Consider the following 25,054-nt stretch of genomic DNA (forward strand, 5'->3'; position numbering starts at 1 on the left):
TCCCACCTTTTACGTATAACATCTTTTTTTTTGAATGTCTAGTTCCAGCTTTATGTTACATGCATACACTGGTTGGCAGGTTAAACTTTTATACAGTTGTTTCTTGTCATATCCATTTGAGTGTAAGTCACATCTTACAAAACTTTTTTTTTGTTTTATTGAAAACCCTCAAACAAACAAAAACAAACAACCCACCACTACCCCCTAAAACCTATTAATTTAATACTAACACAAAACTATGTATATCTTCAAATATTGAAGTTGTACCCGCGGTGGTGGTGCTGCGGTAGCATTGTCGCCTCACAGTAAGACGCTGTCTGGTTTGATTCTCAGCTAGAACGTCTTCTGCGTGGAGACATGCGTGAATGGGCATACCTTCGTTGAAGGTTGTGCGTCTGGCCTGGCAAGACTGTATGTAAAAACCAACTGCCAATCATTAGCGGACCAGAGTTCCGCTGTGGCGACCCCTAACCGGGAAAAGCTGAAAGACAAACAAACAACCCTCCTAATAGGAACAAATTTCCCAAACTGACAGCCGCTCTTACAGACTTGAGTTAACCTAAAAGGAAGGTTATTCATGCCAAGACGCATGGTGCAGCCTGTACTTCTAAGTGCTAATTGGTTTTGTCTTATCTTTATAGCTCTCCCAGCTGGGAAAACTCCTGAATGCTTTCAGAGAACATCATCTCCTAGCCAGTTTCTCTTAGCTTCCTTTTTCCCCAGCCAATCACTATCCACCAGACTGTAACCGATTTCTCTTTATCATAGTGTCTCCATGGACATGAGAACCAGACAGCTAATTATTTTTTTTTTAAATTGTTTCCATGGAGACATGAGAGCCAGATACAGAATTGCTACTAAGCATACATACGTTTGCCAGAAAAAGCCTCATAGTATTCAATATTCTTTTTCATTTACTTGTGTTTTCTTAAAACGTGTTACTAAATCAGTCTAAGGTCCTTAATCTGGTCATACCTCCATGTAAGAATGAGAAAAAGCACATTAATTTTTCTTTTGTCATGCTCTTTTAACCAGGCTTGTTTTACCTCACAGTGCCTACATTTCTTAAAACTGAACAAGAAGAAAGAGAGAAGGGAAAAAGAAAGGAAAAAAAAAGAGAAGTGGCACCTATTTATAATCCCCATTACACTTAAAAATAACTGAGAAAATTTCACTTTATAGCATGCAAAGAAAACCATACACCACAAAAACAGTTCTATTAAAAAAATGTTTCTTTACTTACAGTTAACTTTCTCTCCTCTCTTCCCCTCCACAAAGCATTTTTTTCAAACATTAATGACTTGAAGTAGGGCATTTACATTAGAATCCCCCACAAGTCCAACAAATTCTAAAAAAAGTCCAATATTTCCAGATTTTCTTGTTCTGTCATATTTCACAAATATATTTTGGGACTGTAATCCCACATTAAGTTTTATTACTGTTCATCTCCATCTCCAAAATCTTGTCTCTGCTTCATTTCCAATGTACTCTTGATTCTTCTACTCATCTCTTGTGCTCCCTTCTTACTCTATACAACATTTTCCATTGAAATAGTGGAAAAGACTTCATGGATGCAGTCTCTCTGTGATCTTTATTACCAGAAGAACAAGAAGCAGAATCTCCTTCTATTTCACAACTCACTTTTTGTTGGACAAACTTTTGTATTTCCTCCTTAGCATGTATTTCATCAAAAATGATACTGTCCCACTCCAGGAAAGAATACCTTGAAAACAGCTAGGTAGAGCAGTTTGAATCTCATACCTGCATCTCAACAGTCCCTGAATAGTGGAATAAACTCACTCCTCTTCCACCTGGTGTACAATGAGTAATCATTCTCTACAAACACTGTGCTGTCTCCCACTTTTAGTATTTTGTCCTTCTGCCACAGTTTTGTCAGAATCTACTGCATCTTCACTATTAAAGGTCTGGGTTGCTTACTCATAGACAGGTTTGGAGCATACAGATGATGTGCCCTTTCAACTAACAACAACTACTGTTGCGGAATACCAGCTTATTTGTGCTTTCATAAAATTATGCACTCAGTTCTTTCTAGCTTCTCTGGTATAGATAAAAATCCCTATGTGCTCTGTTCACTAATTCTATTTTTTTTAAACTTCTCTTTCTGAGCAGTCTCATATTTATCCAGCCTTTTCTTCATTTCAACCTCTGATTTTTGCAGCTTTATCACCTCATCTGAATACCTGTTTAAAGCTTCTTCCATTTTGTTGTTTGTGTTGATGTACACCATCAGTGTTCTTTATTTAACCAAGTCTGTGTGCAGTTGACTTGTATCTTGTAGGTTAATGGAAGGCATATCTGGAAGTTCCATTGCTTTTTGCTGAACAGCTGCTGAACATTCCCCAATCAACTTGTTTATATATATATATATATATATACATATACATATATATATATATACATATATATATATATATATATATATATATATATATATACATATACAGAGAGATAGGGGTTGTAGAAATAGTTTAGCTGTTGGGTATGGCTGACAAACCTGTGGATTTTAAAAAATGCACCTGTTGTAGGCATAAAATCCCTAACTCAGAAGTCCACAAGGAACGTGTAATATTGTCCGAGCGCCGCCCATTTTGATGTGGACTGTTCAATTTGTTTGGGGTTCAATTCCTTTGCTTTAAGTGACAGAAGAATACGTTTGTACTGTAAGGTTTGCTTCCTTCCTTCCTCTGCTGTTTCTGTCTCGGCTGCGCCTCAAACCCCCTCCAGTAAAACAGACAAAGGAAAGACTAGTTTGGCTTCTAAAGAAAAGGAGTCCAGGAAATGGATCCCAGATTCTCCCCACTCCTCTGACCTCTGAGCCACCAGCTGAAGTGACCAAATCTTGGGATCTGACACCTTCCTCAGATCCTACTGCATCAAGACCAAGTCTCCTCAGATCCAATCTCCACTTTTCAGACCAGATCCAATATTTCCCTGTTCCATCTGCCCTTCATACAGGAGATACCTAGAAAATCCTTCAGCCACCATCTACTACTTCATTCCTTAGGTCTTCTAGGAGCTTGTCTGAGGAACAGGTGGGTAGGACGATGAGGAAGTTTCTCAGCACTCAGATTTAGCTGGAAGTCATTCTATCCCCATTTCCCATTGGACCTGTGAGCTTGCCCTCATCTCAACATACCATTGTTTTCACTTTCTCCCATCTGACCAGTGCTTTCAGAGCCCTCAGATCTGAGATCTTTGAAGATGTCATCATTGGATCTGAAAATTGCCCTTTTTTCGACTCTGACTGTTCCCTGAGTTATCCATCTCAGACTTCCTCAAAGCAAGAAGACTCAATGCTGACTCCAAGGTTGTTGAAACATCCTTGTCTCTCAGTGCTTCTGCACTGGATAGCTTGGTTCCAACCCCCTCCTTGAGGTTAGAGCCATGGGGTTACAGAGGCCTGTGCCAGTGGTTGCGGTGCCTATGCGATCAGCTGCTGTTTCTCCTGTACCTTCTGTCTTTGAGTTGTGGAGACAGCCCTCTCTTTACTCTGAAAAAGGATATCCTTGCCCTCTTTGTATCCTCCACTCCACTAACAGCAATGATCCCATCATGCCTGTTCTACTGGTATCACCATACTGTACAAACCTTCAGCCAGTTCTCATCAAGGACTCTTCACCTTCTCCCAATACTTCACCAGACCACCCACTGATGATGTCCAGAGACCATGCAAAAGAAGGCACCTAGATTACCTTCCAGAATCTGTCAACAAAGGTACTGACTTCATTGAAGAAAGAGGGTCCCCTAGATCTCCACCTGATGATGCCTCCTTTGGACAGATACCAGAACTCCTTAAACAGAGAGGTGGGTGGTCCTCTGATTTCCCTTCCCAAGACAAGTCAGTGTTTCTGAAGGCTTTCAGGCCTAATGCAGCTGTCTTGGGTGATCCCTCCAGCTGACGAGTTAACTGATCTTATCTCATGCAGAGCAAGAAAGGAACCTGATACAATGGAACCTATCCCCAAGAGATCCGCCAAGTTTCTAGCACTCCTAAAAGGCCCATTACAGCAAAGGAGTCCTTATAGATGAAAGTCAATGAAACCCGCAAGTATGGCAGGTGCAAAGGCTCCAAAACGTACAGTTACCAAAGTCAAAAACGAGAAGCCAGTACCACGTGTGGTAAAAAAAACATCAATTTAATGTGTAAAAATACACATACACAAAATCCTAATAGCAGATATATGAGAATCCAATAACAAAACCTCCTAGGTGTTGGGAACCAACAGAAAAATCACCTGAACCAAACCGGTTTTGGCCAAATCACCTTCTTCAGTGAAGTGCTATAAAGAATGAGCTCCCAACACTCTCTTATAAAGCCAAAGGATCAGTCCCCGAGAGTATCCCATTGGATGATACTCCATACATTAATAATGTTCACTCAAACCTGGGGAGACATCCCAATTTAATTATTCATTTCCTCTCTTTTATATTAAGTATGGAGTGCCAACTTGATTAATCCCTACAGTCACCCATAACACAATCTATAATTGTGAACCTAAAGCTTGCATGTGTATGTTTGGAAGTGTGTTTGTACAGTGCATTGGACTGCCTTTTGTTTCTGATATCACTGATGTGCTCCCCTATTCTAAACTTGAAAGGTCGTGAAGTCTGCCCTATATAAAAGGCAGAACATGAACAGGTGGCCAAATAAATAACCTAAGAAGTACTACAGTTAGCAAAAAATTTATTTTGTACACATTGGGTGTGTTTTGACTGGTGAATTCTGTTGTTTTAAAGACCCTGTGGCAATGTGAGTAATGCCCACATGGCATACAACCCCTCAATATATCCCCCATGAGCATCCTTTGAATATAGGACTCCCTGTTATACCCAGTTCCTTTGTAATGATAAAAATATGAGCCTAGAATATGGCCCCTCCGAAATTAAAAAGAGCATCTGTCCCCCAAACAACCTGAAAACCTATCATCCCCCATCAAGATATTCCAATTTCTATTGATGGTCTACATAAAAGCACTGGTATTTATGCCAAAAGTTGTCACAAATCTAATCAAAGATTTGTTATCCTATGATATTCTAATAAGATGGGTCTATCCAGACCCATAGCCCAATTGCATGTCCTAATAATGTTCCCTGTTGGATAACCCATATCTCAAAATCAAGAAATGAGATCCTGTTTGTTTTGATTATATATCTGGATATCAGAACAGATTCTTAGAATACAGAGGTATTGAGATTTGGGGATATTATGAATCACATGTCGTGGATGAAAGCTACTAGCATGAAGAAGCAAATTATATTGAGGAAATTTCCTATAAATTTGAGTGTCCAAAGTGTTGTCAGACGTCCGGCTAACAAGGACATCCAAAAAGGTAATCTGAGTTTTGCTGAAACAAAGTTTGAACTCAATATCCCATTTATTTTCATTAAGATAGGTCACAAATTCCTCCAGTAAGTGGCATCAGACTTCCACACAAGCCAATAATCATTGAGGTAACACCTCCAGATATCTATTTCATTAATATACAGATTGTGGCTAGAGTTGTAAATTAATTCCTTCTCCAAATAAGCCATGAAGAGATGTGCATATATGGGTGAAAAGATGCACCCATAGCTGTTCCCTGTAACTGCAAAAAACATTGGTCCTGGAAGTAGAAAACGTTCTTGGTCAACACATGTTCCGCCAGACAAACTAAGAAGGTGTTAAAACCAGGTCTATATAATTCGTATACATCCAGCCAATGTTGCAGGGCCATCAAACCAGCCCAGTGTGGAAAAGTGGTATAAAGAGATGTAACATCCAGGGTACATAAGAGCCATTCAGCTTCCAACTGTGAATCAGATATGATCCTCAAAAATTGTGTAGTCTCCTGGATGCGTGACCTAACAAGGGCCAATAATGGTTTCAAATAATAAGTCACATATTCCGAAAGGGGTTCGGTAAGGGAATTGCTCCCTGACACTATAGGTTGACCGGGTGGACTAACAGGATCCTTATGTATCTTTAGGAAAAGATAAAGATATTGTTTTTTAGGTTCCTGAACTGCAAGTTGTATAAGGTCCGAGTTTCCGTTAGAAAAACACTGCTTGGCCAATATGAACCCCTTGGTAGGATCCAAAGGCATCCTTATATAATGCCTGCCATCATTAAGTTGTTTGAAGGCCTCATCCTGATAGGCTGCCCAATCTTGAACCGCAACCACCCCTCCTTTATCTGCTTGTGAAATAACATTCCTATTGTTGCTAAGTTTATAAATACACTGCATCTCATCACAGGTTTTATTACTGGAAATGGTAGAATAATTGCAATTATTAAAGTGAAGATCTTTGAGAACATTATGTAAGAAGATGGAAACTGTTTGTGACATAGGAGGCATAAAAGAAGAGCTTTGAAATCTAAAGCCCATAGATGTCTTGGCCGAACTAACGTCAAAAAATAGTCTGAGATTCAAAAATCTACAAAAATCAATAACATCTTTGGCAAAGGAATGTTCAGGGACAAAAAAGCCCAGCACAAAACTTAAACCTTTATTCAAAACATTTATTTCCAATTCAGATAGGACCACTGAAGATATATTATGTACATTCATGCAAGGTGCTATTGTTGCTTCATCAACCTTAGTCCTTCTAGACTGCTTACAGGATTTGTGTTTCCTCCCCCCTCTGTGGATCCTAACCCTAAAGGGTGTGCCAGATTGCTTCTCTTTGGATCTGGTGGCTCGACTGTGTGGTAAACATCCACATCCGTGTTGGAGGAGGATTCTTCCCCAGAGGTGTAACTAGGGGTATCTCTATTCCTTTTCAGAATAGGTTTTGGTCTTTCTCTTGGGCATCAGGGATTTCCTTTCAAAAAGGTTAAACTTAACATTTTTTGGATATTCAAAGGGTTTACCCCTTTCATAATCACCAAGATCTCTGTTGAATTTTTTTCATTTTCTTATCCTTTAAAGTCTGCTCCAGGCCAAGAAATTCACTACTTAACTGGTTTAAGCAAGACTTATAACAAGTTAGGGACTCAAAAGCTGCTAAATCAGAGCAAAGGGACTCCACTGCCTGTGTACCTTGTTGGACCATGCGTTCATAATATGCTGCTAAAGCATTAACAAAGCCCATAGAGGCTTGTTGTTGTACTTGTGCCCATGTTCAGCTAATAAATCATTCACATTATGAACCAATGGTTGCAATTTGACCCAGAGTCCCCTGGGCATAATCTGCTTGTGTTGATATGCCTTGAAAAGTCTTAAATGCCAAAAGCTGGTTCTAAGATGTTTCATACATTTACTAAGTTTAAGGAATGCCCCATTGCACTGACTAACTGGGTCATTGTCTATGGGACCCCGTGCCCATATGAACATTCCCTGGACCTAATCCAAACACCTCCAAATTATCACTGTCAGATGATAGCCCCTTGATGAGGGAGGCCAAATCCATTTTGGTCTAACCAAATTGTTTAAAATCAAAAACTTAACAAATCATTATCTGTCAAAAAAACTATATATACGAGATATATGTATATAGAGAAAGGGCCACTTCTATCAGCCACCAAAGTTTGGATAAACTATGCAATATACAACTATAGTACCCAAGTCGTATCAATAAGTTAGATAAACTATTAAACTAATACTGCAGTCCCTATATTCCACAAAACCAGGGTCACATCAACTCAAGCTAATAATATTTGGAAAAATGAAAAACCTACATGCTGAAAACACCTAAACAGCAAACAAATATGTTAGACAGTGGCCACATCAGCAGATAAAAATATAGTAGCTGATGAAAAATCCTTAAACAGACATAAATTGACCCAATATGACAGTGTCAAAATATCTCTGACCACTGGAATATATACTGATGCAATAAATAGCCCTTGTGTACTGTTTAACCAACCAATATAATAACCACAATGTTACGTATCAGCCACCTCAATATAAAATGCCAATATAAATAGCAAACCAAACCAAATCAGGTTCTGATACCATAACAGCCCTTGTGGTGAAAACAAAAGCAATATCTAAATGTATTGCTCATGTACACAATGCTATGTATCGAATAATCAAAAACTCGCCAAGCAGGGAGACACCAAATATCATCCAAAACTTGTATTAATAATGGTGGTCCCGTCTGACATATATTGTAGCTGTAATACCTTTAGTAAATAGAAACATTAATTAGCCTAAAGTACAGTGTCCCTGGATGAGGAAAAGCAAGGGAACCCTGCTACATAAATTAAATCCAAATGACAATGGCCAACAGACTCCTAAAGGTATACTATAATAGCCATGATATAGTAGCCCTAATCAAAATGGAGCCACGAGTACATAGGAACCACAAACAAAATCTCTAAGTCCCCAGATGACTATGTCAATCCCCAAATGCCCAATGCAAACTGGGTAAATCTAAACCCAACACAGTTAAATAATGATTCTCAGATGCATTGTAGAACAACCAGAGGTCTAAACATCCTAAGAATAGCCTAAATCAAACACTAACATGCTCAAATGAATTATAACCTCATAAGAAATAAATTGCTAAATCATTTGGGCAAGCTAAGACAGTGGTCAACACTGACTATATAAAGAGCCAAAAAACTGACAAAAACATTGCTAACATATACTAAGGTATGTGATAAAGAACAAATCCCAAACCTTTATAAATCAAAAGGTTATGAAACTTGTATACAATAAATATAGTATCCCAGTATCCACATATAGCCAACTGTTTGTTAATAACATGCGCCATTGTACAGATCCCAAATAATGGAATACTAATCCCCAAAGGTTTAACAGACCTTATGGTCAATTATGTTAGTAAATGTAGTTAATGTTCAAAGTGCACAGTATCTAATACCATGATAAAGAAGTGTACCGCCTGAAACATAATCAGTATTCACACATCCCATACTGCGCATGTTACAAATGAATCACAAATACTGTATCATTCCCCAAACAGGACCCAAAAGACTATTCACAGATATTACAATATAGAAAAATGAAAACACAGTTCAAATAGATGGTATAGTTCAACCAATAGTCCCAACTGTCCTCTTGTTGCTAGTCTGGCAACCGTAGTTCAGATGGATCCCAAAATGGCTAAATAATGCCCTGATGTCAAGCGCTAGTTTACCAAAAATCCTAAATGATGAAATATCCAGAAATGTTTAACACATATTAACCACGAATACCAATATCCACAAAATGTATGTTTAATTCCTGGGTCCAAAGCCATTGAACGCTTGAATGTTGGAATATGGATGAAAAAAGTTTGCAACCACTGATGAATGTTAATCCGATCAATAAACCCCACAAACAATCACAATATACCCAAATAGGTAGAGAAAGTTCCTGAAAAAGAAAAATATTGTCCAAATAAGGACTGCTAACGTTCCAAATGTCCCCAATGGATAAATGACAGAGGAGTCTAACAAAACATGAGGGTATCCACAAGCTCTAGAAACTATCCACGTTGTTTATGTCCCAAAGCACATTCAGTGGGATGGCGTAGGTTAACACAAGTGAATCCAATACAAGCTTGCAGAGCAGAGCTCATCTGTCCACCCTCCTAATAGAGAGTTGAGGGCGTTGGACAGGTTTGGCAAGCTTATTTATGCTTCACTGACCTTTGCCCTTCAGTCGCTGATCTATCTGACACATTTTACCATGTTACAAAGAGATTTGAACAAGGAGCCTTCCAAATCTCTTTCAGGGTCCATGTCTGTGGAGGACCAAAAGAAATCTTCTTCACAACTCGCCATCCTACACAGTCCATCGTCAACGTGTCCATGATGTTAATCTCACAGGCTGCTGATGGCACCTCTAGGGCTGAGAGTTCAGGCATAGCAGTCAGGAGGCATGCCTGGCTTTGAACACAAAGTTAAAGAAACACTCTCCAGAAGTGAAGATGGAAAGACCCCGTCTGCCGATGGGATTCGTTTTTCTACTCCTAAGACATCCTTCTCCAGGAATCAGTGAGGTATGTCATTTAGAAAGTCCCAAGGGCCTTCCAGGAATCACAAAGAGATAGTTATTCCCAGGGCAGAGGGGGGAAATCTAACCTCGTAGCAAATGTGGCCTGCAAAACTAGGGCTTCATAGATACTTTCTCTGACAGAACTTGTCAGCAATCCTGAATAACCAATTGAAGAAGTAAAGAAGCTATCCCAAATGTTTGCTGCACTCTGGAGGCAGTCGGGGGTACATATCTCCGTACCAAAACACTAGACATCCATTGCAAGAGACACTTGGGTGCAGAAGATCATATACAGAGGTTATTTCATACAATTTTTCCAAATTATCCCAACAAAAATGAAAAATATTCCCAATGTTCCACCCAATCAGAGGGAGGCTGCAGCCTTGGAAATAGAAAAGCTGCTAGAAAAAAAGAGTTGTCTAAAAAGTCTCACCAGACCAACAAGGATCCGGAACATACTCAAGATTCTTTTTAGTGCCAAAGACGACAGGGGACTTGAGGTCAATTCTGGATATCAGCAGACTCAATCAGTTTGCAAAATACTCAAAGTTCTACATGGTCATGGTTTAGTCCATTTTACCTCTTCTACAAAAGGACAACTGGATGTGCTCGACAGATCTTCAAGATGTGTACTATCATATCAAAATGAACAGGCAGTCCAGAAGATACCTGCAATTCCTATTGGGAGCTAGTCATTACCAGTTCACAGCATTGCTCTTTAGTCTCAACACAGCCCCCAGGGTGTTAACCAAATGCATGGCGGTGGTAGCGGCTCACCTAAGACTGCTGGGATTCTGCCCGTTTCCTTATCTAGACAACTGGCTCCTTACCGCCCCATCTAGGTGTCTATTGATTCGAGAAAGGGACTACTTGCTCCAGTTATGTTATTTTTTGGGTATCACAGTCAATTACACCAAATCACAGCTTACCCCTATTCAGACCCTAGAGTTCATAGGTGCTTGTCTAGACACAACCAACCAAATAGTCTCACTCCCTCTGACAAGGGTTCACATTCTCAGGTCATGAAGGTGATCTCTCTTTTCATTCGACACCAAGACCATTCCTCTAAGTGTTATGAATAACAGCAGCCGCAATAACTCTAGCCCCATTAGCTAGATATCATATACGAGTCCTTCAATGGATTATTTCAGTACAGTGGTCTATACTTCAACATCCTCTAAGTGACCCAGTCAAAATTTCCAAAGTTTGCAAGGAATATCTTCTTTGGCGGATTCAGTCAAAAGAAGTCTCTCAAAGCTGTCACTTCATTCTCCCTCAGCCAGTAGCCACAGTCACCATGGACACCTCCCAAACTGGGCGAGGGGGTGGACATTTCTTGAAAAGGACAGTCCAAGGTGCATTGTTCCCGGAAAAAGCTAATCTGCACATCAATGTCCTGGAGATGAGAGCTGTCCTACTAGTGTTGCAGGCCTTTCAACATGTCAGTAGTCTGGTATATCAACAAACAGGGGGGAACCAGATCACACCCACTGCATAGAGAGGCAATGAGCATTTGGCAATGGGCAATCTCTTCTGGTCGCTTTCTTTTGTCAATGCACATAGAGGGGAAATCCAGCATGTTCACAGACAGACGAAGCAGGTCTTTTTGATGCCGCATGAGTAGTCCCTCATTCAAAGAGTGGCAGAAAAGAATTTTCATTGATGGGGTCAGCCTTGCTGCAATGTTTTGGCTTCTCCACTTAACAAGTGCAGCAAGTTCTCTGCCCTAGTTCCTCCACAAGGGGAGCCACTGAGAGATGCTCTGGTCCACGACTGGCCCTCAGGTCTCCTTTATGTTCATCTCCCATTACCACTAATCTCTAAACATCTACAGAAAGCATCTTGGTTGAAAAGCACAATCATTCTCACTGCACCCTTTTGGTCTTGTCAGATCTGGTTTCCCTTCCTCTGTTCTCATCTTATTTATCCTCCTTGGATACTGGATCCATGTCCAGACCTTCTATCTCACATGACAGGGATGCGACATTCAGAAATCAACGGCTTCAAGTTAATCACATGGTTTCTCCAGTTCCAGTGATGGCTAGACAGCCCAGACTATGCTTTTATTTGCTCAGAAGCTTTGCACTAGGAAAATTAACAAGAGTAAATAGAAAAGATTTTCAGTCTGGGTACTTCAGAGAGATATGGATGCTTACTCCAGCCCAGTCTCAGCAGTTTTCACCTTTTTTTGGCCTCCACTTTTAACAACAGGGTGAAGTACTCTACTTTCAATGCTCCACTAGTGGCCATTTCAGGTAGAGAATCATTCTTCCCTGGCTACCTCAAGATTATGCAAGGTCCTCCTTAAAGGTACTTTTTTACTAAGGCCCCTAGTTAAAGATCCCACCCATCTTTTGGATTTGACTATTCTCTTACAGGCTCTTACCAAATCCCACTCTGAGCCTTCTGCTAAGATAGACTAAGTTTTTATCCCGGAAAACAATTTTTCTGCTCACTATTACATCTGCTAGATGAGTATCTGAACTCCAAGCCTTCTCTACAAGACCTCCATACTCGTCCTTCCATAAAGATGGGGCCTCTTTACGCACAAACCCATCTTTTATACTTAAGGCAGCTTCTGAATCCAACTTAAAACAGGTAATCAATTTACCTGTGTTCTTCCCTAAATTTTCAAACAAAGCAGAACATATCGTGTACATTCTGGATGTAGATTGGCAGCTGAGGTCTTATTTACACAGAACACAGGATTTCAGAAAATCTGATCAATTGCTTGTTTCCTTCTCCAAGAACAAACTGGTAAAGCAGTTTCTAAAGGGACTCTATCCAAGTGGTTAACTGATTGTATATCCTTTGTCTATAACAAAAGACGTTTATGTTTACTCAATCCCCCCAAAGCACATTACATGAGATCTGCAGCCACCTCTTCACCCTTCTGGTCAAGAGCTTCCATAGATGATACTTGCACAGCTGCCAGTGGGTTCAGTGCTTATATTTTAATTGCTCATTACAAGACAGACTTACTTTGTAGAAACAGGGCAGCATTTGGTTCAGCTGTACTCTGGAATATCTTTCAACAAGGACTACTTAAGGTTAATCTAGCTGGTGACTCTGTCCCATCAGCTGAGGAATGAATGAAAATGACATCAGATACAAAATGTATATACTCACCATAAGAAAGCAGCTGTGTTGTCCATTTTCATTCTTCCTCGACTCCTCACCCTCCAACCCCCTTCCCTCTTTCTTAGTAAGGCCTAAGGGATATCCTTTTTGGAAATCACCTGTTCCCGGCTTTGAGCTCCAGCCTTTTTGTATGTTCTTATCTTGTGTCCTTTTGCACATGTTACTATTAAGGCATCAAACACAATTTGAGGTGCACAGTGGGACATTATGGGTTAAAGGAGGATCTTGAGAGATGGATGCATGAGTCTGGTAAAAGTGGCCAAGTTGCATCTGATGTTGGATCTAAGACCCATAAGTTGAGGAAGAATGATATGGACAACACAGATGCATCGCTATGGTGAAAATATAACTTTTGTTTATATCCCACACATCCCAGCCTTCTTCATTCTAGCTATGTCAAAGTCTTGTCCGGAAATCCTGCAACAAAAAGGAGAAATTCAGTGGGAGCAAGGCAAGCATCCACTTCTTAGAGCCAAGGCATACGAATAATGGGATAGAGGGCTATTGGAACTTATCACAAATGGGCTCTGCACAGTGATTCAGCAATGCAGCTTTTTTTTTTTTAAAAAAAATAAATAAATAAAATAAACACTGCATCATATTTATGTCTTTGCTTGGTATGCAAATATTCATATTAAAGGGACTCACCATCTTCGATGTGGTCAAACCTTCCAAGTACAAAGTTTATGCTGATCCAGGCATAGACTCCTATGGAAAGAAAACACATCTCAGTCTCTGCAATTCCATTTACTAATAGGAGCCAACTAAAAATCTTCAAACTACAGTAATGTCAGCCTGATAGACATCAGGCATCCAGAAATCAGATGCATGTCCCAGCTCCGTCCCACAGTGGAACACTTTCTCCCAAACTTCAGAGAAAGTCTAATGGTCAGTAAAGTATTCCTCATTTCAGGACAAAATGTTGCACGCTATGCACGGCATCTCAAAAACCACAGAGAAAGTAACTACCTGTGAATCAGAAAATATATTTCATTGGCATGAAGTGTGGTCAAATTTACCACCACCACCACAACAACATGGCATACATATTTACTTGTAATGTACACAACTCAAGACTTCTGAATCCTCGGTCTCATTTGGAGTGTAGTACCACAATATCAAAAATGTACCCAGAGCGTTGCAAAAATGCCAAAGGTGCCACATATCATGCAAAATAATATGCAGTCATACAGCTACAGTACAAATTCAGTCTCTTTGCCCATGCACAGTAACTAAGACACTGCCACATATACTGTGCACACAAAGAGAAGAATAACAAATGCACACACACACACACACACACACACACACACACACTAGTTGTGTGAGCATGCTCAACAGTAAATGCTTGAATTCAAGGGTTGCTGTTGCAGTTATCATTCATAATACTAGATTACTAAAGCAATACATGTCCTGGTTACACATCTACAATGGAGGAATGCACATGTTCTTGCAACAGCACAGTATCACATCTTGCACTGTTCCTAGAGTGTACTTCTAATTTATACTTTAAGAAGATGTTAATAGAAGTCCAGGTGCTTACTTCACAAATTTCATTTGAGACATTTCTGAAGTAGTTACTGCGAGAGTTTAAAGAAGTTTAACCTGACCCTGTAACTTCTTTATACGGTGGTCACAACAATCAGCAAGCAATTTATGCACAATACAGCTAGTTAGCCATTTAAAAAAATTGTTTGGAGACTGGTCTACCCCATTTTATTGGAAGAGAAAACAAAAAAGTGTTCTGTTTGCCTAACATCATGCAGTGTTCATGAAGATCAACTATATTCTATACACAAAACAAATTAACAAATTTCCACACTACGAGACCTGAATTTAACTCACCTACTTGATAAAAGACCTTTACTAAAACAGCACCTTCAGTCTGAAATGTACTCCCACAAGATATCAAACACATTAATAACTTCACAGGGAGAGGTTCAAACATCACTTTAGTAAGGAACATAAACTTGTAACACTTATCACCATCATCAGTCCCCTTTTCCTCATTTTCTACATAGGGTTGGGGGTGTTGTGTCAATTGCCCCCATCTCTCTCAATTCATTGCCACTCTTCTACCTTCATTGATAGCCATGCCCGACTGTTGCATGTCATATCTCAAACAATCTCTCCACCTCTTTGCTGAATGGCCTCATTTCCTCTTGCCTTCTTTCTGTCTATCCCAAATCTTCTTCACCAGATTGTCTTCTGCTTTTCTACAAATGTGCCCAAACCACAGTAATCTATTCTCTTTGACATTCTCTTCTACTGGAGCTACTTAGGCTTCTACTCTGATGTCCTCATTGCATCTGTTCCATGGTGTGTATCCTACAACCATCTCAGGCAATTCAGCTTTATCACCTCTAGCTTCCTTCACTGCTCTCAGGTTACTGCCAAGGTTTCTTTACCATATAATAGTACTGGTCATACCACTTTTTGTACATCTTACTTTTCAGCTTCTGTGCATTCTTTTGTCATAGACTACCCCTGTCACTCTGTGCCAGTTGGCTGCAGCCCCTCTGATTCTAGTTTTGACCCCCTCATTCAGAATTCCCTTCTCCTCCAGCATCTCTCATAGATACCCGATGCTGTTAACCTGTTCCACTATTTTCCCTTCTATCTCAGTTTTCAGCTTCTTTTGATTTTCCCCATTTGCTGCCATTACAGCTGTCTTATCTGTACTCAGTTTCATCCCAACTGTCTTCAGTTTTGCACATTATTCCCCTATCCTTTGATGAAGTTCTTGCTCAGAGTCTGCCTGTAATGCCATATTATCTGCATACAGCAACTTCATTGATCTTTCCCCTCCAACCTGTTTGCTAATCTAGTCCATCACCTGTATAAACAGCAGTGGGGTCAGAGCTGAACACCAATGCACAACCACTCCCACTGGAATCTCTCTGTGAGACTTTACTTTGCAGTACAGAAGTAGAATGTTTCACTCACCACAATCATGAGAAAGCATGTGAAAAGAATACATGCTGCAGTAAGCCTACAACCAGACTGGTCAAATGTTTACCCTGTTGTGCATTATGAATACCTACACTGCAATAATAATGGAGGAATCATGTCTGGCAACAATTAAATGATATAATTGTTACAATCTGGAAATCTTCCTGCAATAAATGTGTTGTTGTTGTTTTTCTTTCGGCTTTTCCCGGTAAGAGGTCGCCACAGCGGAACTCCGGTCCGCTAATGATTGGCAGTAGATTTTTACGAAACGCCGAGGTGCCACCTCGACACCCAACCTTCAACGAAGGCACGCCCATTTACGCACGCATGTCTTTCGAACGCTACCTGACTGCGGGGAGGACATGCAGACTCCACTTTTCACTGTAAACAACACCATATTCAGTGATGCTTTATCTTCTGAGGGTTGAAAAGTACACAAACACAATGCATATGTAAATGATTAACGTAACTTGTCTGTGGTTCCCTCTGGCCTGTGACTTTGTTGAAGAGGGATGTTAAACAAGCCTACTTCATGAAAAAATAAATAAATACATCACATCAGCAGCCTATGTATACCAATTAGGTACAAACACCCTTCTCTTCTGTTCTGAAGTTTAGGGTAGGAGAATGACAGACAAATGGTTTGGTTTAAAACCAATGCTGAAACTGCCATGGGTATAAAGGAGGGGTTAGTTCTAAGTGACACCCTACTCCTGAGGAAGACTAACGTTCTGTATATATCTAGACATGCAGAGGTTACTGCTACTAGAAACATGGTCTCCCAAGATAGGAATTTGAGCCTTAACTATGATAGTGGGTCTAAAGGTTGGGGCTATTGTAAAGTTTTCCATTACAAAGTTAAAATCTCAATTAGGGGGAGCCTGGTCTACTTGAAGGGCTGCAGAAAGGACCCCCTTTAGAAATTGCTTGATTGTGGAAATTGATGCCAGTGAAAAATCCAGAGGCAGGCAAGCAGTGACAGCTGACTGATGCACTTCTGGCATATGCCAAGTCTTTATTGAAAAAATGATATCAAATCAAAACATCCTCATATCATCTATGGAGACTGCCTTAGCTGAATGCCAAGGATGTCGCACACAGAATCTTCTTCCTTTTACCAAACAGGATTTTCCAGTGTTCAACAGATTTCCTGCAATATACACTATATCTGTATCTATCTATATAAATATATACACACACACACACACACACACACACACACACACACATATATACACAGTTAAGACAGACCATATTTGGTAGATAATCAGACAACCTGGTATATTATCGCGGCCACGGATGAGGTGTGCTTACCTTTTAAAAGAGCTACTAGGACTTGCTCCATAGTAACTACATTGTCTGGGACTGTGGAATCTGTGGAACAGCTATAAGTGTGAGTGGAGTAAATTTGTACTTAATTTGTTAGCTAGGATATTATTGACTTCCTTTGGATTACAGTAGGTAATATTACTGCTGACTAGCTCTGAACATCATTGGGTGTTAGTTCTTAACCTTCTAACATAGTTAAAGATTTGTACTTATTTTTAGTTTTAGTGTATATTTTAAGTTCATACTCAGCTTTGAGCTTCCTGATGGTTCCATAAGCTCTTTACTAGTTTAAGTGTGCTCTTAAGGTAGGTACAATGCGACGTCTTATAAGCTTTGGGTAACTTCTCTGTTTTGTTAAATAACTTATTTATATGGGTATTAATTCCCAAGGGTTTGTCTTCAGCTATCTCATTACAGTTGGTGTGGATAGGAACTGCCTTATCAATACAACTATTTAAGTGGGAGAAGAGTCAGATGCATATCAGAGGAGAATTACAGCAGAACATATTTCAGTCTTCAAGTAACAGAAGAAGGTTTGATTTTTAGAAGTCCCTAAATAAAGAGATATTTGCAGAGCAAGTACCACAAGTTTTAAAAGAAAACATCACTGATTTATGGTTTGATTTAACAAGGGAGGATAACATATGGAGGTATGAAAGAGGTATTTGTAAAGAAAAGATCAAGGGGATTTGTGGACCCTAATATAAAACAGAGTTAGTATTGACAACGTCAAGGAAGTATTAGACTTGCTAACCAGTGACTGTATAAGTCAACCAGTATTTTGATGTAGAAGGGTGTTGGGATTAACAGGGATTTCATCTAAGACAGTGGTCACGCTCTGTAGGGAACAAAAAATATATTCTATAGTCAGTTATGAAGTGGTGATTAATCTGGTTTAGGGAGATCTAGACATCTCAGTGTTCAAATTTGCTGTCACAAGAAAACTGGAGGTGATGATATCCTCAACAAATAGTTAAACATCCATATGAACAGCATTCCTAATAACTTTAGTAACATCTTTAATATTTTTAGTGCAAACTTCCTTAAACTTCTGAACATATTCAAGTTTTAATAACATCAACTGTGAATATTTTTATAACAACAAATTACTAAAATATGCACAAGCTCAGACTGTTAACTAGCTGTATAAGTACAAGTACATTTTTCTTCTCTTCTAAACAACAATGAAATGAAAAAACAGTATTATGTTAGGCTAAATTTACAAATGCATAAAGAATCTAATACTTAAACACATCCAAATTCCTTACAGGAGTGTTACAATCCTCTCCTTATATCTCTCTATTTCATTTCTCATCCTTCAAACTTCCCTTACTAATAAACCTCCTCCCCTGACCATCTGTTGTCTTCCTCTTACCTCCTCTTTCTACAAAACCCCTCATGCCTTCTCAAATAATACATGCCCTTCAAGTTTACTAAATTATATCCTCTCTTACATCATGCATATGGTTTGGAATAAATTTATATTAACCAAATAGTCATGATTTTTCTTTCAGCTTCATTACTGCAACATTTTTCCTTTCAAATAATGGGGGTATTTTCTACCCTACCTACAAAAATAACTTGCAACATTCAATTGACTATACTCAAGCCCTATGTACACACCTTGCACATGATTACTGTAAATATTGTTTTTATAAGAATACACAAGGTTATATCTGTTTGAAAAACTGATTAAACTGTTGTGCTTTTCTATCTATGCCTCCTGCGACATCCCCACGCTGGGCCAGTAATCAAGGAGCCTGAGTCAGAGTGCGGGTTCCTTTCTATATCTGTCCAGACCCCCAATAAGACTCCCTACTGGCACAGCTTTGAGTTGAGTTCTTAGCTTTGGTTTCAAGCTAAGTCTTCCCACACCCTCTCTGTGAAACCAGTGCTTTGTGTCCCTGCTCCAAGCAGCTGACACACATACTCTTGGAGATTTGATTTGCACACACACACACACACACACACACACACACACACACACACACACACACACACACACACACACCTGGGAAAGGCTGGCACAGATTCACCTGCTCTTCTCCCTACTGCCCAGACTACAAAATAATTATCAGTGCCACGAAAACCCCTGCCAGCAACTTTAAGGCTCTTACAAGGGTACCCAATTATACTAAGTGAAATTAATATTAATACAAATGGTAATGTTGACCAAACAGCCAGCCTTTCTGGAATGGCCAGAGTTATCACCAAATATGTATGTGCAAATACTCTCAAAACGTAACTATTTTCTAAAAAGGACCAGCCGCAATGAAAAGTTTATTTAATAGTAAATAATAAAAGAACATGAAAATATTAAATATCTATTTACAGTAAACACCAGAGTTTCAGCACAGGGAATATTAAAAATAACACTGATGGAAATTTTCCATAGCTATAGACAAACAGTATTCAGCTAGTCTCACTATCTATTCCTGATTGACTAAATGAATTAGTGGTCCTACTTACTGAACAGACCAAGGCCAGATGGGTGAGTGGTCCTTGTTATCAGATCCAAGACAGAATACAGAATGCTGCTGTAACTTCAGTCTCCTCTAATATTACATTATTTCTGTACAGAATGACATTGCATACATCTGGTCATCTGACTCTGTTTCTCGCACTATTCCCCATCACTAGAAGCTATCAGGGTTTAGCACCTATGTGCTACAATGCACACAGACAGATCATTGCTCAGATGTGGTGTGGCTGCTGGAAGCCATAAAACCATAAAACTATTCCACTCTTCCTACAGGAGCTACAACCTACTCTCTAGTACAGACACTGCTTCACTGGCTCCCTTCAAAACTGTGGGATAACATCTTTATGGCTTAACCCATAAAGAAATTTAATTTCAGGAATGCTTTTTCCAAAGTCGCTTCTCTCCCAGTATATGCTGTTACAATAACACATGTGCATTTCTTTTCCTTCCAGCAGGGCACACTGTTCATAGGTTCATACTAGGCTATCTGCCCAAGGGCATTTATAAGCCTATCCCATATGGTTGATGTGGCTTACCCCACCTTTTTGAATAAAATAAAAAACTATGCCCATTTTGCTGTGCTCTGTCAAGTCACAAGACACTGAAGAAGTATGTGGGGTATATCTGCAATCTCCCATCCATTGGTCAAGATTCCTCTTCAATAGTAGAATTCCTATTCAATAACAGAAATGTTATCATTACAAAAGCTGACAAAGGCCATGCTTTAGTACTGCTTTAATAGTGTTAGGTCTATGTATGATGCTAAATTATTAGAATTATTATCAGATGTAAACCACTGCAAGCCAGTGACTTATGGGGTTAATTCTCATATAGATTTGTTCATTGAAGACTGGTTTAATAGTGGAAGAATCACTGAAGAAATAAGACAATTTCTATGTGCAGAAAATCCAAAAGTCAGCAAAAATCTTTGGATTACCCAAAATACATAATAATTTGAGTAATCATTCTTTAGGTTGATTGTTTCTAGCAACAAAAGCAAAACAAAAGGAGTAGCTATTTTTGCTGATAAACACTTACAAAAAGTGGTAGAAACAAATAGCTCTTATCTAAAAGACACTTCTGAGTTTCTATCAAAAATAGAAAGTTTCGAAGTTAATAAAAATGACATTTTGGTAAAACTGGGCATCAAATCGTTATACACTGTCATTCCCAATGAGGAAGGTATGGATGTAGTAAGAGAAGAACTTATTAGTTCAAAGCTTTTCTCAGCAAGTACAGTACAACTAATTACAGAAACAACTGATATTTTAAGTTACGACTATTCTGAATTCAACAATAAAATGTACTGTCAGACCAATGGGATGGTCATGAGTGCAGCCATGGCACCAAGTTATGCAAATATTTTTATACATGGCTGGGAAAAAGTAAACATTTTTTGATAGTAGATACATCCAGAACATTCTTGTATATAAATGCTTTACTGATGATGAGTTTTTGGTTTGGAGGATAAGTGTTGAAGCACTAAATGACTTCCATAGCTATATTTATAGTCTCAGTTCATTTTTAGAGTACACTATATAGAATACACTGACACCAGTATTAATTTTCTTTATGTGACAGTGCTCAAAAAAATGGGGGGGGGCTTATTACTAAAATCTATAAGAAAGAAATTCCGAATAATGCTTATTTAGACTACTCAAGCATGCACCCCAAGAAAACTAAATCTAATATAGTAAAAGGGCAGTTAATGAGAGCCAATAAGTTTACAAAAAGAAGATTTTTTTTACATCTAGGTTAGTCTATGCAACAGATTTATAAACAGATGATATCCGTTGGAAATGGTACAGGACACTTTGTTGGAAGTATACAACTACAGAAACAAAGAAGTAATGAGAAAAAGTGCAAAAAAGTGAATTATAACTTGTCAGTGCAAGTAGCCAACAGTGTTGATGCATGGGAAATGAAGAACATAATAAAAATGAATTGGAAAATTAAAACAGCAATTCAGAGCAAGTTAAAGTTGCAGGCCAAACTCCCATGTTTACACAGAAAAGAGGGAAGAGTTTTAAAAATTATTTCCAGGGATAACTGTTTGTATCTGAAATAAGGAATATGAGAAGAGGTATATTTAAATGCCAAAAATGCAATGTTTTTTGCAATTAGATATTTCTTCAACATCAATATACAAATATAAATAATATTATTGTCAAAAGTCGAGAGAAGTGTACTTGCAAATCTAAATTTGTCATGTATTTAGCTGTGTGTATGCCCTGCACGTCATTTTATATAGGACAAACAGCAAGAGAGCTATACAAGAGAATCTATGAACATAAATATGCTATCCAAGCTGGGAATGACAAAAAAGCTTTAATCAAGCACTGCAATTCAAAAAAATGTAAAGTAGACTTCACATTTATTGCATTTGACCATGTTGCTAGAGAAGATTGTAAGTCTGATGCTGAAGAAGATCTGAGGTGGAAAGAGTATGAGAATGGCAAGTGAGGCTGAATGCTTGTTATGCACCTGGGTCAAATAACAGAAAAAAATTATAGCCTATCTGAAAAACAAAGGGTTAAATCATTGAGAAAACAGTTAACTGAGTCACATGACTGTGTTGCATGAAGAGTTTGTAGTGTTGATTGTATTCAGTCTGAAGAAGTCTCAAGCAAGAGAGCGAATCGCTCACTGGATACTTGGTTATAGGTTCATAGGTTTATACTAGGCTATCTGCCCTAAGGCATTTATAAGCCTAGCCCAAATTTTTGTGGCTTACGCCACCCCTTATATGAAAAAATACTGTGCCCATTAGTTTGTTGTGCCTCTGTCCAGCAGTGACACAGAAGTAATCCCGGGTAAACCTACGATCTCCCATCCACAGGTCTAGATTTCTCTTGAACAGAGTCAGCGAGGTGCTCTGCCTCACATGGACCGGGATTTTATTCCACAGCATAGGGAGTCTCTGAGTGATAAATCTATCCCTCCAGCACGTTCTATTTATATCCGTGCTAAGGTTTAAGTCGCTTGCTCTAGTGGTTTTGGTGGATTTGGATTTTTGAGGTGGAGCATGTCCATTAATTCAGGGTTGGACATGGCCTTGTATGTCAGGCACATGTCACCTCTGAGCAGACGGTATGCAACTGAATAGAGCTGGAGTTTCTTCAATCTGGCAGCATATGACAGATTTTGGAGTCCCTTTATCCTTTTGGTGAGGAATTTTTGGGGTCTCTCCAATTGCTGCAGATGTCGGGTGAGATACATCCCGAATGGGGCATTGTACTCGATCATTGGTCTGATAAGTAAAGAGTACAGGGGAACAATAACCTCACTAGATCTGGATGTGAATCCCTTCATGATCAGGTGGGCAATGTAGAAGGTCTTTCTAACCACTTTAGCAATGTGAGTGTCAAATGAAAGGCCACTGTCAACCTGGGTCCCCAGGTCCCTGATAACCTCTTCTGTGCTTAGTGGATTGCCACCTATATGGTAGATTGGGGTTACCTTGTTTTTCCCGAAGGGTATGACTATACATTTTTTGGCGTTTAACTTCAGGCCATGGCTCTGGCACCAGCTATCTGTTTCCGTGAGTCCTTTCTGAAGGATATCCGTCCGATGCACTTTCCACTATGGCGCCCAGTTTGCAGTCGTCTGCAAACTTTGTCAGCCAAAGTCCTCCCATGTTGGCCTGTACTTCTGAGAAGTAGATGCCAAACAATAGGGACCAAGGACCGAGCCCTGTGGGACACCACTTGTGACCGGCTTGGAGTCTGACACAGCGCCAGCAACTCTAACCCTGTGGGTTCTGTCCTTAAGCCAGTTTGCAACCCATCTTGTGACATATGGGTTTACATTTAAGCTGGTGAACTTTTCTGCAATACCGAGTGGGGTATTGTGTCGAAAGCCTTTGCAAGGTCAAGGTAGGCTGTATGGACTGCCTTTCCCTCATCAATGGCCTTGGTGACTGTTTCAAGAAGTCGACCAAGTTCAAAAGGCATGATCTTCCCTTGACAAAGCCAAACTGGGTCGGGTCCAATGTCTGCAAGTCCCCTATATCTTTGTTTATGAGCTCCATTATGATCCTCTCCATAGCTTTGCAGACTAGACTTGTTAAGCTTATGGGGCGGTAATTACCAGGGTCCGTAGAGGTGCCTTTGTGGAGTGGGACCACATTTGCCGTACGCCACTCCTTGGGCACGTATCCTGTGGTAAGGCTGAGATTAAACAGCTGCCTTATGTGCGGGTTTAATTCCTCATTTAGCTCATGTAGCACACAGCCGGGACACCATCCGGTCCCATTGATGCTGTGTTTTAGCTTTAGAGAAAGCAGCTTTCACCTGCGCATTTGAGATGTCCGGGGGGCTACTATCGGCTTGGATAGTTATCTCTCCTTTAGGGTGGGAGAGGGGGGTGAAGTTTGCACTGAACTGGTCTGCCAGTATGTTGGCAATGTCTGTGGGTTCAGTGATTTTTGTATCATTTTGGACTAATTCTGAGCATATCTGGGAGTTTCCACCCAGGTTCCTAACATAGCTGAAAAAGGCCTTATGATTGTCCTTTGAATCCATGGCAATTTTTCTCTCAAAATTGGCCTTAGTTGATTTTATGAGTGCTCGTATTTTTTACTAATAATGATCAGGGTGACTTCCCTTTTATGGATTTTGTTCTATCATGTAATAGCTTTCTCCTCTTATTGTAAAGTTTGTTAATGGCTGGGGTCCACCAGACTGGACGTTTGCCCTTTGTGGAAAGAGTCTTGGTTTTATTTGGGATTGCCTGATCCATGCAGTCCTGGAGGTGTTCATAGAAGGCATTTGTAAGGGCTTCCACAGCTTGGGTTGTGGTTTCCACTGGCTCAGGGGCCTTGAAGGATACCACACCAGTCTTGAGTAGTGTGAAGTTTGCTTTAGAGAAGTTCTTCACTATGGTCTTTTTGTTTGGGGTGGGGGCGGGATGTGGATTTCCAGTGAGATTAGTTTATGATCAGATCTCACCAATGAGGGATATACTTCGGTGTGGAGCATTTTGTCCCCATGTTTGTGACAATGAGATCTAGTATATTTTCTCCTCTCGTGGGAACAGTGACTAGCTGTTCCATGGCATTTGAATTTATGAACTCCAGGAACTGTTGGGCTAGAAAGTTAGGGCTTGAGTAATGTTCCCAGTCTATATTCGGTAGTTGAAGTCACCCAATATGATGGTGTTTGGAGATACATTTATACCCTCCAGTGTCTTCAGGAAGGCTGTGTGG

General features: G+C 39.7%; 1 protein-coding gene across 2 annotated transcripts in view; it reads right to left on the reverse strand.

The window, feature by feature from the left end:
- The window catches only part of ENTPD7 (ectonucleoside triphosphate diphosphohydrolase 7), a 1,330,884-nt gene that overhangs the window by 732,581 nt on the left and 573,249 nt on the right, over positions 1–25,054 (reverse strand). For both annotated transcript variants that reach the window (XM_044056723.1, XM_044056722.1), the window contains one exon: positions 13,734–13,793. In XM_044056723.1, the coding sequence (XP_043912658.1) occupies positions 13,734–13,793 (60 nt within the window). The remainder of the gene's footprint in view (positions 1–13,733; positions 13,794–25,054) is intronic.

The sequence above is a fragment of the Protopterus annectens genome, chromosome 14.part0 (genome assembly GCF_019279795.1).
Source record: "Protopterus annectens isolate FY-2018-M chromosome 14.part0, PAN1.0, whole genome shotgun sequence".
Lineage (NCBI taxonomy): Eukaryota > Metazoa > Chordata > Ceratodontiformes > Protopteridae > Protopterus > Protopterus annectens.